Source organism: Anopheles gambiae, chromosome 2 (assembly GCF_943734735.2).
Source record: "Anopheles gambiae chromosome 2, idAnoGambNW_F1_1, whole genome shotgun sequence".
In the NCBI taxonomy this organism is placed as follows: Eukaryota; Metazoa; Arthropoda; class Insecta; order Diptera; family Culicidae; genus Anopheles; species Anopheles gambiae.
The window spans coordinates 46,485,993-46,502,976 of NC_064601.1; the positions used below are offsets into that span (position 1 = coordinate 46,485,993).

Below are 16,984 nucleotides of genomic sequence, written 5' to 3' on the forward strand. Positions count from 1 at the left end.
ATATTGCAATTTGTTGTGCTGTCATTCAATTTTTAAATAGCAATTTTCTCTAAGCGTTCATAGTTCACAAAACGTTAAATCCATATTCCAATTAGACTTCTTCTATCCGAACAAGATTGATTGATAAAACTGGTAACAATATGATAAACGTACACCAAAACATAACATCCGGACATTGCGGTGCATCATAGAGTCTGGCTACCAAACACCCACTCTCGTTACGTGCACACATGTTCGCAGAGGTGTTGTTTGGTTGATTTCCTGATAGAAACCACCTTCCAGCCATTATGTGCGATCGATGTTTACAGTCCCCCGTCCGGGTGGTGGGCCATGGCAATGCAACCGATTGTAAAGCGATATGAAGCAATTTCGATAATTATACGTTTGGATTGCGAATGGTTTCGTTGCGAAGAAAAAATCGCTACCACCCATACGTGTTCACCTTTGGCAAAACAATTCCTGCTGTCCTCCGCCGCCCTACTGTGTCTGCCACCGCGTGCTATCATTTGTGATCATTCCCGGAATCGTGCTCTCTAATAGAGAGGGAAAGCGGTAAAAAGACACCTGATATACTAGCCCACTAAACCGAGAGAGAGAGCAAACGTGCCCGAGCTTCGTTTATACAACATAAACGTTTGGGCAAGAAGGAAGCTAACGCATGACGCTAATGATAAGGCGTCGCTAATGATAATTGGTTCAAAAAGGAGCTAACCTCTTCGGTTGGGGTACTTTTGCTCCGACATCCACGACGGACGCTTATGCACGAAGTGGAAACGTAACGAAATGGTCAGTAATGGTAGAGACGTTTGTTTTTTTCCCAAAGAATAATGTGATCAATCGCTACTACTTCCAAACTGCTGTGTCCTCATAAACGTTGTGCGCGGTTGGTAACTCTATTTTTGCGCCGTCCGTCATTACCGGAATGAAAGGATTGGAGAGGAGAGTGGGCGCCCTCACATGGATGCTCACAGCACGCAAGCTTCTGGTGCTCAATTAGATGTGCAAAAGCTTCGCTTTCATTCACTTTCACTGCTTAGGGTACGGTAAGATATATATCTATTTCTTTGATTGGATTATTAGTCTTCAATTAGTCAGAAGATGTTCGCATGGACATAAGCACATCTATGGGAGATAACATTGAAATATCGAACACCGTCTTCATATTTTTAAGTCGGCATAAAATCGCTTTTGAATAAACGTTCTCTGTCAACGGTTACTTGCATGAAGTCATCATGACTCATGTCAAACAAGATAGCGCGTTTCTGTTCGTTTCGTTTGTATTATCTCGTTTGTTTATATGTGTGTTCTTCTACAAAGTTAAATATTTGCATTATGTAAAACTGGAAAGGCGTGTCTTGGTTCGCGTTATTTTTTCGGTTACCGTCAATGCTGTAGTCATCTTTCCTACCAAGCTGTAGTACATTATGAAGTCCAAAGGTTAATCGAAGATGATGACTGCGATTTTTACTGATCCTCACGGCCATCGCGCATGAGATGGGGAGTTTTCAACAACGAACGAAAAGTCGTTATTGAAGCAAACATTTGATTCATATATTGTAAAAGGAAACGATTTATGGCCATGCAAGTTGAAAGCTTAAGCTTGCGTTTATTTCTTAACTTACTCATCTAAATTCCTTCACCGGAATTTCGATAGGAATGCAGTGGCCCAGTTCAAGCGCGAATTGGAAGAAAGAATCTCTGTAGTGTGCCATTTGTTGGGAGCAAAACACCTGTCTTGCACAGTATGAACCTGACCTGGGATCACTGTGTGCGTGTACTCTGACGTAATCAATCCAGGGTGCACCACATGATGCGCTTTTTGGAGCGGGAGAGTGTCCTCGAGATAGCCAAACCACGGATAGACCATTAACCATCATGTTTCATTTGCTAGTACATCATGGCTTGTTGTAATGTGTTGCTCCCTAAAGAGCAAACTAACCTTTCGCGTGAATTAGCTAACGGCCATTGGTTATTGTTTGATTGGCTTTGTACCACCACCACAACCACAACAACCAGCACCGTCGCCATCACCATGCATCGCCAGACATGGGCAGGTGGTTGCTCCTGCTATATGAACCTTGACAGGTTGACAAAGTGAGTGCGCGTGCATTCCAAATTCCGTCAATCAAGAGCGGCAGGTTCGGAATCGTGTCGCGGCACCACCACCACTGCGAGAGGTGTTGTGATCTGGGCCTCGTCTGACTGGTTACGTGAAGCAACGGCTAGCGAAGGTTATTTGATTTCGAGAAAGGTACCTGAACCGAACATAAATCGCCGCTGAGCTTCTACCAGGCAGTGTCGTACCAAATGGCGACGTGGGTACTACGCGACTACACGAAGCCGTGTCTGATCTTTCGCCCGGTTTGTTGGCAACGGTGGATTGAACCCGGCGAGGCCACGTTTTAGTACTTCTAAGCGCAGTTAGTCACGCTCACACACAACCACCGTCGTCATTCCAAATATCCCTTCCATGTGCCATTGGCACAGGGTTCAAATCTCGAGCAGGTTGACTTACGCACACCATGAGCGGTGTCGCCGAATGTCGCTCCAGTAATAAGGCGATGGCAAGGGCAGGGCGCAAATATGGATACGCGTGTCTTTTAGTGCGCCGGCCTTAGCAGAAAGTGATTAACCGGTCGAGTATCGGTGTCGATTACATAAGCTGCAGTTAATTGTGCGTCAAATTGCGGTAATGTGCGGCCATTCTTGGGCGACGGCAATTTTTTTAGTTTACCGAACCGTTTAGCCTCGTTTTTCTTTCGGAATACCAAGGCAGTAATCACTCAATTGTTATGTTAAACTATAAATGCCAACCGTTGAGGATGGTGAGATGCTTTATTTTCAAATTTCTGTAAGTATTTTGAGATTTAGGAAATGAGCTGGATGTACTGCAGCCGGCTGCGAAACTGTTCCCTGAACACTTGATTTAGTTGTTCGCCTAATCCGGAAAAATGGTAGGACTTGATTAATGAAACACTATAACGTAATATCCGCCAGACATAAATGAAACATTCTTATAGATTGAACCGTGAGAGACGCTAGGAAAAGACGCCATAAAACATAAAAACAAACTTTTGAGTCTTTGATATCGCGTATACTTGTAGGCGTTTGTTCTTTCCTTATTGCACACCGACCATTTTCCGGCTTGCCATTTTTATTTTCTTTTGTTGGTTATTCACTTCTACTATACAAAACGTTTGTGATTCTTTTTTTATACTTCAGAACTACAATACACAATGTAATGGAGCGTCGAGTTTGATTACTCTGGTTTACAACCCTCCAGACATTTTGCCGCGATTTGTCTACGACGATCGAATGTCCGGTTGATATAAAATGTTCCTTTTTATTTTATACTAACCTCGATCCAATCTTGTTAGTGTCCGTCCAACCGAACCCACCAAGCCACAGAGCACGCTCATTATTTGTTCAATATTTGATCAATCCATCGCTCAACCGTCAGCTAAGGAAGGGAATACGGCGCGATTGTCGGATCATGGTAAAACGCAATTCGCGGGAAGAGGGAATCGTTTTATTAGACCACATCACCAAAGACATCCTGTTGCAAAGTCACGAGCTCTGATGTATGTGTGGGTAACGGAAGGAAAGATAAAAAGAGTTTGGTTGGCGTTTTGTCGTCACTACTCGTTCAAGATACATGCGATTATTCGGTTCGTCGCTTATAGCTGAACGAGTCGAGGTCAGGGAACACATTTTGAGGTTATGTTGGTCCGGAATTGGCTCGTTTATGGGTTGGAATGAGTTTAGAATCGAAAGGTTCAATTTAGGCAAGAGTTATTAAATGGCTTCACACTCGCTCCACCTTCATACAAAAATCCTGAGAATACAGCAGGCACCGGAGATGGAATGCAGGGTGGTTCCACACCAACTATTTGCCAACAACTATGCTTTGCTCGCGCACGGTTTCGCGCAACCGTCGGCGATAATATCCACATGCCTGTGTGTATAGTGGTTTCGGCCTTTTTGCGTTAGAAGGGCGGCACTATCAAACGCGTTTTTTATGATCATGTGTGCGCTAGTCTCCCATGAAATCGTTGGATTCATCGTGAATCCGTAGCAAGAATTGTAATTAAAAAACAATTAAAGCAGACATCTCCGACAAAAACAAAATAACGATTTAGGATCGGTGTCGAGGTTTGCGGAAGTTTTGATTACCACGTAACAGAAATTCCTCCTCTTTACACATCGCACCGTCCATGCGATATTAGGGTCGTATTCGAAAAGTAGTCCAGACTTTTGCGGTTATGTTTATCGCCCCTTTTTGGAGCATTTTCCAATCTCTCCCTCTCTGACGGTAAACTCAAACACATAATAACTAAATTCCACCACCCGCTCGCCGGTTTCTGCTGTAAGTGACCAGCTGCAATTGACGGTTATAAGAATGCTGCAACTAACGCTACAGATTTGAACGTTACAATTACTTACAGTCCCTTAGTACGTGCACCATGCTCCATGCTCATGTCCCATAGTGTGAGTATGAAGGAAGGAGAAACGCCACCATCCAGCGAAGAAGTAAGCGTGAGAATTTAATTTTTCTCCATCCGTTCTTTAATCCCTTTTTCGAAGCGCGCAGTATCGCACAGAAGAATGTTGGTGATTGCTCGTACCAATTTGGCCAACTGGTTGTGCCCCTTCAACCGAACCCGCCGTTCTCAGGGTGCAAACACTTGCTGAGAAAAGTCCTCACGTGCATCTCGAAAGAAACAGTCACACGATGTGATTGAAACGCGCCACAAAGTGTAGCGTCGGTCGTTGTATGCGTCACTGTTAGTTCCCTGGCAGTCGCCGTGTGCGTAATGGTGACCTCCGACAATTTCCACCCGGCTGGCAGTCAGGTCAGGGAATGTTCGTACGATTTAAACAGCAATCGTGCAGCTATAATTGAATCACGTACGAGCCACGGAAAACGCAACGTTCGAAGATCTCTCAATTGGTCGGGAAATGTTGGCTGGATGGGAGGCTGGATCAGTGCCACACACTTATTGGCGCACTTTAAAGGTGCAGTCTACAGGGGGTGGAAAACGGAGCACGTCTGAGTGAGAATGGATGATGACCACCAGGCCACGACTCTCGTTGGTGGGTCAGTGAAGTGGTCGCTTCGCTGATTCCAATACGAATTGAAGAACAAACTCAGCGGATGAGCTTCGCCAGTGTGGGTCAGTGTTGCTACAATGTTGCCGGGTTGGTAGCTGCAGCAATTCGCCGTATCGAATCGCTAAGCATGCCACACCAGCCACACAAAGCAGTTACACAGTGCAGCAGATCGTAAGAACGGAGCCTCATGATTGAGGGCACTTTAATTATATGCTCACTACAATCTCTCTCTCTGCCACCGGAGGAGGTTGCGTGATGCGTTTGCTCTCCGTCGACGCTGTGCGGCGGGAAAAGAGGATTGCAAAGCGCATAATGCAGTTTAGCGAATTGGAGATGGTTCTATCCAACCGTTCCTTGTTGTTAATCACAAAATCGTGAGCTGTGGCGTGAGAGATGGAAGCAGCAATAAAGAGACAAGATCGTCGGTTTTGTGATTTGGAAGAAACGTGGAACAATTTCTAACAGAGACATCAAGCTGCACTTTCTTTGCGGCTCTGCCCCTAACCTTTTGGATATAGCTGTGTTCCTGTAGCTGTGGTGCAAGACGTGGTACATAAAACGGAACGATCATTCCCCTGCGTTTGGTTTGCTCTGCACCACGTGGGAACGTGGTGCCATCTTCAATTTGATTTCCCGATGAGTGTTTCAGATGCGGCTTGTGGTGGTACACAGTCACGAATGCTGTAGCAGCAGCAGCAGCAGCAGCATCAGCAACGTGCAACAATTTCGTCTACTTTGGAAATTATTTGTTATGCTTTGGAAAGCATATGCGGTTGAACACGAGTAGGTCAAGCTTCCACACAGTTTAGGGTAGAAAGTAGAAGCAGCGTTTGGATTTCAATCACTAGTTCCTGGTGTTGTAGGTTCAGAAAAACAAAAAAAAAACCAAAAGGACATTACACAAATGTTATGTTTGAGAAATTTTTGAAACTTATTTTCTTGCTTAAATAAAGTATAGTACGGTCTCTCTTTTATACTCCTTTTAGATAGAGATGTTGTAAATACGTGAACTAATTGTATTACGCCATACATTATGTCCTCCTCTCAAAGCTTTTAATTTTGTCACTCGTGCTGCTTAGCCGCTTCTCTAGCACGAAAATGCTTGATTACTATGTCAAGCCTACCATTAAATAGTAGTATAGTTGCCCGACAGTCGTCGCAATCAATTTGCGGAGCGTCCCAAACCTAGCCTTTAAATAAGCTTAATGCAATATGCCACAGATGCACTAGATGGTGTTACGTCATTTTAGCAGGAAGAAATGTACGGGGTGTGGTTAGGGATCAGTATGATAAAGCTGTTATCTGTCGTACTTAATTAGGGTCACATTGTACAAACCCCTAACATCATAGAGAATGAAAAATGTTGCTTGGGTCGTGTCAGTCATGATGCCACCGTGCCTCCACGCTTTAATGCATCATATAGGGTAGGGTAAAATTTAAAAAAATAATATTATGCTATTTTATCTAAACGACGAAACATCCAATTGTTTGGTGAAATGAAGCTAAAATGCTTAAAACATCTAAACACCAATAAAAGCGTGAACAAAGAGCAGCAGCGTGAACTGAATGCCGGCAACGCTTTCACCATTTAACGAACGGCAGTTAACAAAAAAGACCATTTACGACAGAATGTCATACGTGGTGTGAGTGTGTCAGCTCGCAATTGATATTCATGACCAGTGCATGACAGTTCTTACGTCCTAGTATGCGCGGTGCAGTTTTCCTTCTATCTTTTACAAAACTTTCCCATCCGGGCTTCGGCTGGCAAGAGTGAAATCATGAATATGGTAAATTACAGCAATGGTATCTTCACCGCCCCACATTTGTTTCCAGCTCGTTCCGAGGGCTGCTGCTACCTGTGCTGGAAGAAAAAATAAAAAAGCTGGCGGAAAGGTAGTCCAATATGCAAATGAACCTCAGCATTTCGGTGACGGTTTCGGTTTGAACCCGCACATACCGGTGGTCCCAGCTGTATGTCAACCGCTCCATTTGCAAGCGTTACAGATTGTGTTTGATTGTGGGTGAAGCAACTCTCGGCGTCACTCGTTTCGATGGTAATGTCACGTTGCTCTAATCCGAAGAAGCGCCGCCATTCAGGGAATATCTGGGCATTGCTGTTTGCTGGCCCCATTCTCAATCCCAGCTCTCAGTACCTTGCGTGTGGCTAATCTTTCAATTACGAAGATTCGTTTCGTACCATTTATTCGCATTTCGCCCTGATTGACCGTAATGACCGATTGATTATGAAAATGTACAAATAAACATTTTTTTCCCACCCAGTCCGCCCCCATCGGGATCGAAAAAAGGAGGCAAAACCAAACTCTCATACACATACATCCTTCGTCCGGACGAGTAAGCTGCGATTTCTTACATTTGCTTGGCACAGGCACGCGGGGGTGATTTGTGGGCCAACTAGTAGTAACAGGTGGCAGCGGTATGTGTGGTTTGCGTGTGTCTGCTTTCTTGCTTGCTCTGTGCCACGAGGTTTGGGGTCGCGTGAGTCAAAAACACACCCGCGATTCACCCTGCACGCGCTTCATACGTTCCGCGGGAAACACAAAACTCACAAAGCTGCAAGAAAAACTTAAGTTATGCGAGGGGACGGTTCGAGCTGCAATTGTGATTGCTTGCAAAATGGGGCAAAATAAAATAAAATAAAAAATCATAAACTTCACTCCGACCCATCAACCTCTTGGGCCATGGATTTACTACAGTGAATTACCACGTCATATCACGATTGCTCACTAGCTTAGTTGGCTGAAGGTTAACCTTTTTAAGCTGTTTTCTCTCTATCTCTCTTTCTCTTGCCCCCGCTCTTTCCACACCTTCAACAACTGCTTTTTTACGCATTTACCATGTGTTTGCCCCTCTCTCTCTCACCCTCTCTTGTTAGCAATTTATTTCAACGCCTTTCGGACGCACTTTAAATCCGATTGCGATTTAGTTTTACTGCTTAACCTACATCTTTGTTTTCCGCCTGTTTTTTTTCTCTTTTTGTTTTTTGTTCACGCGTTACGCATATTTTGTTGCAGTAAGTTATTGTTTTTTCTTTCTCTAGGTTATTTTTTGTTGTTGCTCTGATGTGTAACGACCATTTCCACTTACCATCGACACGTAACACGCACCTGATATAGCATGAAAGTGGCGTATCGTATCGCCGTTTATATTTAACACAAAAAAAAGAAAAGGAAAACGAAACAAACACTGTTGGCAAAATGTTGTAATCTTGCGATTATTTAATCCGTAACTCCCACAACACCTTTTTTATTTCGTTGCCTGACTGCTGACTGGCTGGAAGTGGAATTTAGTTTTTTTGTACTTGTGTTTTTTTTTTTTGCTTCACGCCTGCATTTGTCCGTGGGTCTGTGCTGACTATTTTTGTGGCTTTTAACTGGCGCTTCACGCTAAATGGCTTGCGGAAGCGTTGGCGGACCGGTAAAAGCTCCAGTTTTTGCCATATTGCCAGTTTGCCAAATTTACGTTGATTTGTAATTGTACGGGTAGAGTAAAAAATGGGAGGCGTAAAACATGAGAGGCGTGAAAATACACACCCCTCCCTCATTGACTGGGGGTAACACTGTTAGAGAGGGTGTTGGAAGTTTGATTGAAGCGGGATTGAGCAATGAATCACTCACCAAGTGCATCACTAGAGAGGGTTAGAGAAGTCGCGTCATAAAGTAACGCCATTTAAAATGTAATGAGAGCTTTTGGCGATAAAAACAAAAGCAGCAAAACAAAGCAAAAAAAGGCTTAATTTAAGCTTGTTCCGGTTCGTATGTAACATGTACAGTTGTCGACACATTAATTTGTGGATGGTTTTCTTTCTCCAAAAAAAAAAAAAAAAAAAAAAAAAAACACGAAACATACCATCATCCAACCAGATTGACGATCTCTTGGATGACCCAGCTTGTTAGTGTCAGTGTTGAGGCTCAGTGACACCGTAATGAAGTGTTACGTTTGTGGTAGAACATCATTTATTACACGCGTTTGGACAGGCCCCCCCTGTCCCGGTGAAATAACATGACACATGAACGAATGGTGTGGCCCTTCTTTGGCAGTGTTTCATCGTTGTACTGTTGAAAGAATAAACCTTTTTTTTCCCTGCTACCAATTTATCATAAAAGTAATTCAGGTTCTGTGAACATTTGCTGTGTTTGTGACTTTCTTCAGGGCAAGAAATTGAATGTACGCACGATTTTTTTTTCACTTGCAACGATTGTTGTTGCTGACTATGCAAACAAAAAGTGTCAAAAAATCAATTATCGCTTTTGCTTCCGTCGTTTCAATCAGGCGCACACAATTCTTATGCCCTGGACAAGCACTGCACGATACATGATGTGAACGAGAGCAAATGTGTGTAGTGCAATCTATTTTTGATTTGCTTTTTGCTGCACAACTCATCCTAGCTTTGTACAGTGTCGCCATGGAACGTTGCATGATCGAGGTTTACTGTACCTCCGACCCCTACCTCAGCTTGTTCCTACCAAAGAGCCGCATCCTTTTTTTAAGTTAGCAAACATACAATAAAGCAGTGCAGCATATTGAGAGAGGTTATGAGACAAGGAGACATTGTACATGAGGTGATATCCTCGATGTCGTTCGTCAGCGCTTGATACAACACGTACATGCACGCGTACAACCTTACGTGTAATACTGAGCAAAATGAAGAGAGCACAGTTGACATTTCATTTTATGAACGTACGACACCACCCACTTGGCCCCTACCGGTGTTAGACTGTGTTGGCGGAAATTGAAACCGATCATTGAAGTAACTATCCGCTGGCGTCTCTACCTGTTCTTCGAGATTGTGTCAATTAATGGTGGCATCCCAAACGGTGTTTCCTAGCAAAAAAGAAAAGAGAAGAGAATTTACGCAATTGAGCATAAGTCTTTAGTTCTGTAGTTTGAAAGGTGGATGAAATGGGTAAAAAAATGGTTGGATTTTTTAATCAATCCTAAGGACTTATTAACTGTAACTCCACAACAAATATGTGATCAATGTGTATATTGCTGTATCTCATCCGATGTACCCACCATTGAGATGTTTTGGAAACAGGAAAGTAGAGAGAAATCCTGCGAAATCGCTATTCAAAGTGTAAACTCTCGATTCCTTTGCAATAGATGCTTCTCATAAAACTGGCTAAGATGATCATTTGGTGTCAATTTCGCGCGGTCAACCTACTACACCAGAAGCTAATGTCCCGCTAACAACACACAAATGACATCTTCCTCCATGCTCCCTTCCCTAAGTCTCCGACGTCTCAAAATCCGGTAAAACTGAAATGCAAATAAAACAATCACACGGTGGTGTCATACGGTTCGCGCGCTCCGCGGGGTTAACCATGAGAAGTGTCAACAAACAAACACGAATCTTCAAAACACGACGACGGCAGCTCCTCACTAGAGAAATCCTCGAACACAAATGTCTAGCGGCACTTGTAAGCGGTTCGTAGTTTATAGCCCAGTCAGAGGCAGGAGTTGCCCCGGCACCCGCTAGTTTTGCCTTCAAGATATCATGTGTTGCGCGTGTTAGCAAATCGTTCTTACTCAAGGTGTACCCCGCCACGCCGCAGTCACACCACTAGTAATCGATGATCCATCGACATTGGCTGGCGGGAGAGGGGAAGGGGAAGGGAATAAGAAGGGAAGGGTGGGGGTTTGGAGGCGATGGATGATTGCCCACTTAAGTGACGAGCTTGGTGTAAACGATTCGTCATCAGCCAACGATAATCGCCTTGTTGGGCGGCGGGCACACCCGGGATGGTGGAACACGTTTCGACGGCACATCGTTGGCACGACGACGATTTTAGCATACACCCACCAAGCTGTTGGCCCATACTCATGTGTGCGTCTCGCTTCCCCTTTCAGATGTCGATGTGAGCGGTGTACCACGGTTCGATCGCAGCACCAAACCAGCATCTTCCGTCATCGGCAGCGACCAGTACCAGAAGCGGTTTCACCATCAACAGCAGCAGCCACAGCAGCGATCTTTCGATCTTCCACACTCGGAGTCAGTGTGTGACCACCGGCAGCAGGAAGAGGCAGAGGACAGTTCGCTAGTTGCGCGCCGCAACTCCACCGGAAGCAGCGTGGCGCTGAACGGAATGAACAGTCACACGGCAGCGATCAACCTGCAGCATCCGGGCACGGGACAGACGGCTGTGGTGGGCCACCATCGGGGCTTCTCGTCGACGGTCGTAGCAGCCGCGAATTCGGCCGCCGCTTCCGCCTCCGCCACCGACTGTCCATGGTTTTTGCCGCACCAGATGCCTCCACCACCGACGGCTCCGGCCCGCCAGCACAAGCGGCCCGCACCGCAACCCGGCGGTGCCACTGTCGTCGGCGGCGGAGGAGGTGGAGGAGGGGGCGGTCCCGGCAATCACATGCAGCCGCCGCAGTTTATTAGCCCACCTCCAGCACCGCAGCAACAGCAGCAGCAGCAGCAGCACCAACAGCAACATAGTCAGCAGTCAGCAATAGTGCCGCCACCACAATTACCTCCACACAGTGTTAACCCGAGTCTCAGTTCCATCCATCATCCGGTGCAGCAGCTGGTTGCGCCACAGTCAGCACAGCAGCAGCCCCATCAGCCGCCGATACCGCCGCATCCCGCGGTACAACACCACATACCAAAATCACCGAACCAGCATCATCCACCTCAGCCGGCGTCAGCGGTGCTACAGCACAACCCTCAGGCAGCGTCAGCAGTCGGTGGCGGCGTGCTGACCAACAACAGCCACCACACCACGGGCCCACCGTCCACCGGTGCAGGGGGACCACCAGTAGCGCCTGTGACCGGTAGTGCTGCCGCCAATATGATGTCAACATCCATGAACAGTGCGCAGCTACAGGGACACATACTGCAGCCGGTCGGAGGGCTCACCGGTTCGGCACTTTCCATCCACCAGCAGCAGCAGCAGCAGCAGCAACAGTCAGCAATGGTGCAAGGAAACCAGCCGGTGCATCACATGTCCAACTCGCTGCACGGTCCAATCGGTTTACCAACGGTCGTAGTACCGCCTGCCGGGCACGACGGTAGCAATGGAGTGGGCGGTCCGGCTCCCGGCTGGAACTGCGTGCCGGTCGGACTTTCCTCACCAACGACCTCGGCAGCCGCTGCCGCCCAACGGAGAGCGGAAGTGAACGCGAAACTCAACGCTATGCCGTAAGTACTTTGCAGATAGTTGCATGCAATGACCTGCCCTTTCCTAATCGGTGTTCTTTTCTTTGTCCCCCTATTTTAGCTGGTTTCATGGACGAATAAAGCGGGAAGAGGCAGAATCGTTGCTGAAACCGCGAGAAGATGGATTGTTTTTGGTGCGCGAGTCCACCAACTTCCCGGGCGACTACACGCTGTGCGTATGCTTTAACGAGAAGGTTGAACACTATCGCATCAAATACGTGGACAACAAGCTCACCATCGATGACGACGAATACTTCGATCATCTCGGACAGCTGGTGGAGGTATGTTGTACGGCAAAGATAGGTGTCAGAAAACTCTGCATAATTAACGCTGAATTTGATTGTTTGTTGTTGCTCGCAGCACTACACACTCGACTCGGACGGTTTGTGCACAAAGCTGATGAAAGCTCTGCCCAAGGAAGAATTCTGCGTAAAGGACTTCCAGGACAATGGCTGGGAGATCAAGATGGAGGATCTGCAGCTGAAGGAAAACATCGGCAAGGGTGAATTCGGGGACGTAATGCTGGGCATAATGAAGGGCGAGAAGGTCGCAGTGAAGGTGCTGAAGGATGCTGGCCGCGCGTCAAACAAATTCCTTGCCGAAGCTGGCGTAATGACGTAGGTTACGAAATTCGGTTTGGTTTCTCCGAAGAGAGTGGTTTACCTAACCTTTGCCTGTTTTTTTCTTCCTTCTATCTCTCTCTCTCTTTCTGCAGTACATTGGAGCATGAAAATCTCGTCAAGTTTATTGGTCTTGTATTTCACGACAAGTACATCTATCTCGTAACGGAGTACATGAGCAAAGGATCGCTGGTCGACTATCTGCGGTCACGTGGTCGGCAACACATAAGCCGGAAGGATCAGATCAACTTTGCCTAGTGAGTATCGCAGTACATGCGTTTCAATGCGGTTCGCTGCGGACGAACGACACTGAACGTGAATTTTCACACGTTTTTTCACAGCGACACCTGCTGCGGCATGGAGTATTTAGAGACCAAAAAAGTGATCCATCGAGATCTGGCTGCCCGCAACGTGCTCATTTCCGAGGATTGTGTCGCGAAGGTGTCCGATTTTGGATTGGCGCGCGACGAGCGTTATACTGGTGATAGCAGCAAGCTTCCGATTAAGTGGACGGCTCCGGAAGCGTTAAAAGAAGGCGTACGTACAAGCGGCACTGGAATATGCGGTGAAACTGATTACTGATTGTATTGTGCTTATTCTCTCTTGTAGAAATTCTCCAACAAAACGGACATGTGGAGTTTTGGAATTCTACTATGGGAAATCTATTCATTTGGCCGCGTACCATACCCGAGAATTGTGAGTGTTGCTTTTCCGCTTCTTTTCTTTCCTTCCTTCCTTTCTGAATGCCAACTCATATCTTTTCTTTGCCTTGCTCTACAGCCTTTGGCCGATGTGGTGAAACACGTTGGCAGTGGTTACAAAATGGAAGCCCCCGAAGGTTGCCCACCGGAGATCTATGAAATGATGCGTCAAGCGTGGGATCTGGTGCCCGAAAAGCGTCCAACCTTTGCCGAGCTGAAGCGACGGCTGTACAACTGTAAGCGTGAAACGGCCAACACGTACGTGACGTAGAGCGTGCGGCCCGATGCAGCGATCCAGCTGGGATGAAAGAAAAAAACTTAACGCGCAAAGGACGAAGACAAAGAGTCATCGGTATAACCGAAGAAAGGAAGGAAAAGGGCATCCGTAAAGATAAGAACGAATCTAATTGTAAAAAAGCAGACAAACAAAAGCTAATAGAAGATTTCTTTCACATCATCTTGAGAGAATTGTGCGCGCGATTGGAAGATGTCACGTGTGCATTGTCCATCGTCTGTGCAAACGATGAGTTTTTTGTGTGCCAATCTTGGCTTTGGTGTAGAAGCTGGAAGAATATTTCAGCTTATGCATGGTTAGTGTTAACACTTTCCTCAGTGGAATGCATTTTTCTTCCATGGTGTGTGGTACTGCATGAGAATGTAGCGTTCGAAACACAAACGGCGTGTACCTAGCGTACGTGTTGCGGTCCTAACGCAGCTTGGCATGCGCTTTAATCCTTTATGGAACAATTGAAATGGTGATGTTTTGAAGCACATCGCTATGCTGTGTCCTATTTTGCCGGTTCTGTGTCGTGCTGTGTCCGCGCTGTGCGTGTGTGTGTTGTCCGTGGTATAGGCTGCCGCATACCAAGGTTCAGAGAGCTGCATGGATATTTATTAGTTGTGATTTTAATGTTTACTACCCTCCAAAACTCCTCATCAGAGCGACGGTAACTGTTCTTTTAAAGAATGAAAATGAAGGTATGGGGGAAAAGACGCAGTATCAATGATGAAATGTGTCGATTTGGGCGACTGTGCGTACGTGCAGTGCAGGGGACAGCAAACAATAATTTATCGATATGATATTCATATTTGTAATTTATTTTCATCCATAACTGTACTTGATTGTACCAACTAATACTGCAAACGCGCGTACGTTTGATCATTGATTCTGCGTTCCTTTGGTATGCGGACACTTTACACCACTCTCCTCCCGGGAGCAGATACTCCAGACAACTGATCCCCGAAAAGAGTTGTAAATCACAATTACACGCGTAAAGTACGACCAGTTATGGTGTTTTTTTTTTAAATCACAACACACAGGCACAACACGGAACGAGATATCCTGCTACGAGTTAAATGATATAAATCAATTGCAAGCATTGTGGCGGGGCAGTTGTGTAGGGAATGAGAGGGTATGTCAGGTAAAAAAACAAACAAATGTAACGCTTTACACTTTATGAATTCCTAACGCTAGAGTATTTAAATCAGAAAAACAAGCAGCAAACAAAAACAAAATCAATCCTCAAAACAAGGTTAAACAAGGTCGGAATGTGTAAAAAAATGGTTCGTTAAATTATAAATCGTTTTGTTTTTATTATTACACTTATTACTATTACTATTATTATTATGTTGCAAATCTATTCCATTATATTCTATGACTGAGCATCATTTGTGGACAAGCGGAAAGCGGATCGTGTGCTTGTGTGAGTCACTGGGGTTTTAAGTAAGGAATGTACTACCTTGTGTTTGTTTACTTACGTTAATGGTTGCGTGTAAAGCAGTTTTTTTTTAAAACAGTGAATCTTAAGTACTTTAATTGGCCCGCCTAGCAGTGTCCAAACAAAAAAAAAACAATGGATGGGAAACCAATTGTTTTGTCTTTATTTTAATTCTAGTTGACGATTCGTTCAAATCGTTTGGTTGACTAATGTTTTAATCCGGCCTGCATAAATAATTTTAGATAGTAAGAAAGGAACACAAACAAGCCAACTGCGATTGGGCGCGGTTACCACGGCATACACTCCGATCAGATAATGTACTCACGGGGAGGCACCCACGTGGTAGTCGATTTTTTGTTTGCATATTCCTCCTCCATGGATTTGTGGTGTGTTTGTGTGTGTGTGTGTGTGTGTTGGTTTCTGGTCTAGTGATGTATACGTCCTGCATTTTATTTATGAAAGAAGAAGGGTTAGCTGTTAGTGCAACAAGCCACATTTCCTACACTTCTGTACCATTACTCTCCCCAACGCGTGTGTTGTTTGGAAATGATGCGCATGATATGTTGTCGTCTTTTTAATTATTGTACATAATCCCATGGGCTTGCAAACAAAAATAGCAAGAACGGCGGTCCGTGAACTGGGGCGGTTAGAATGTAAATGCAAAAATAGTTAAAGTACGAACGCGAAGCAAGTCATTGAATGTGGAGTAACTGTTTGGCCACGTGCAAATTCCCCGTTCGGGGTCCAAATACGCGCAAAAGTTTTGATTGAAATGTCAAAGACTAGAAAAAAAAAACAAGAAAACATGCGCCCCCACCACAACTATCATCCTATTGTAGCCTTGTTACCATTCCAAGTGAAACGACGTCTCGAAAGCCATCGTAGCGCAGACATGAAGCTTTAAGCAAAACGAACCGCATTCAGAAAGTCAACCGGAGGGGGAGGCTGTTGTAATAGACGATATCTTCCTGTTTTGATTCACAGCAAAGCATAATTCAACAAAGTCCAAATTTAAATAACGTTGGTTCAGCTATTGGAGCGGAAAATTACCTGCTACTGAAAAAAACGCCAAAATATCAATACACATACACTAGCCAGAGAAGGAAAGGCAACATTCATTCGGTCGTTCGATCAGTTTCGATCAGCATACGAGAAAATGGGGTCTCGATTTCATGGAAACTGGTTTTTATCCACTGACTAGCATAACGAATATAAAATATATCAGAACTCTATAGTCGATGAACACAAATAGTCTACCGAGCAAAAAGCCATTTAAGCAAAATAGAAGTCCAGCTTGCGCAAGCGGTAGAGCAACGGTACGCGCATGCAACGAATATCAAATAGGAATGATCAAATTAGCAACACAGCGTAAACGAGACCATGTCAACCATTGTCAAAGTAAACCATATTGTATCGAATACAACCACTCATAAACAAAACCCGATAGTTCAAATTGCAACATAAACATCATGCATGGTATAATAGCTAGTAGCCGAGCGAGTAATAATACTACTAAATTGAAGAAATGGCATAGTAAAGCTTCATCGTACTCTGTAACACATTATTCAGCAAACACGGAAGCGCAAATGCAGCACAAATCGGCTGATGGTTTTTACTAATTTTCGGCTTTAAGGATTACTTCGGAAATCA

General features: G+C 45.1%; 1 protein-coding gene across 3 annotated transcripts in view; it reads left to right on the forward strand.

The window, feature by feature from the left end:
* The window catches only part of LOC1278803 (ankyrin repeat and KH domain-containing protein mask), a 44,605-nt gene extending 29,576 nt beyond the window's left edge, over nt 1-15,029 (forward strand). For all 3 annotated transcript variants that reach the window (XM_061645951.1, XM_061645953.1, XM_061645952.1), the window contains 7 exons: nt 10,981-12,277; nt 12,357-12,576; nt 12,656-12,912; nt 13,011-13,172; nt 13,257-13,452; nt 13,525-13,611; nt 13,696-15,029. In XM_061645951.1, coding sequence (XP_061501935.1) covers nt 10,981-12,277; nt 12,357-12,576; nt 12,656-12,912; nt 13,011-13,172; nt 13,257-13,452; nt 13,525-13,611; nt 13,696-13,887 — 2,411 coding nt within the window. In that variant the 3' untranslated portion in view covers nt 13,888-15,029. The remainder of the gene's footprint in view (nt 1-10,980; nt 12,278-12,356; nt 12,577-12,655; nt 12,913-13,010; nt 13,173-13,256; nt 13,453-13,524; nt 13,612-13,695) is intronic.
* Nucleotides 15,030-16,984: the final 1,955 nt, after the last annotated feature.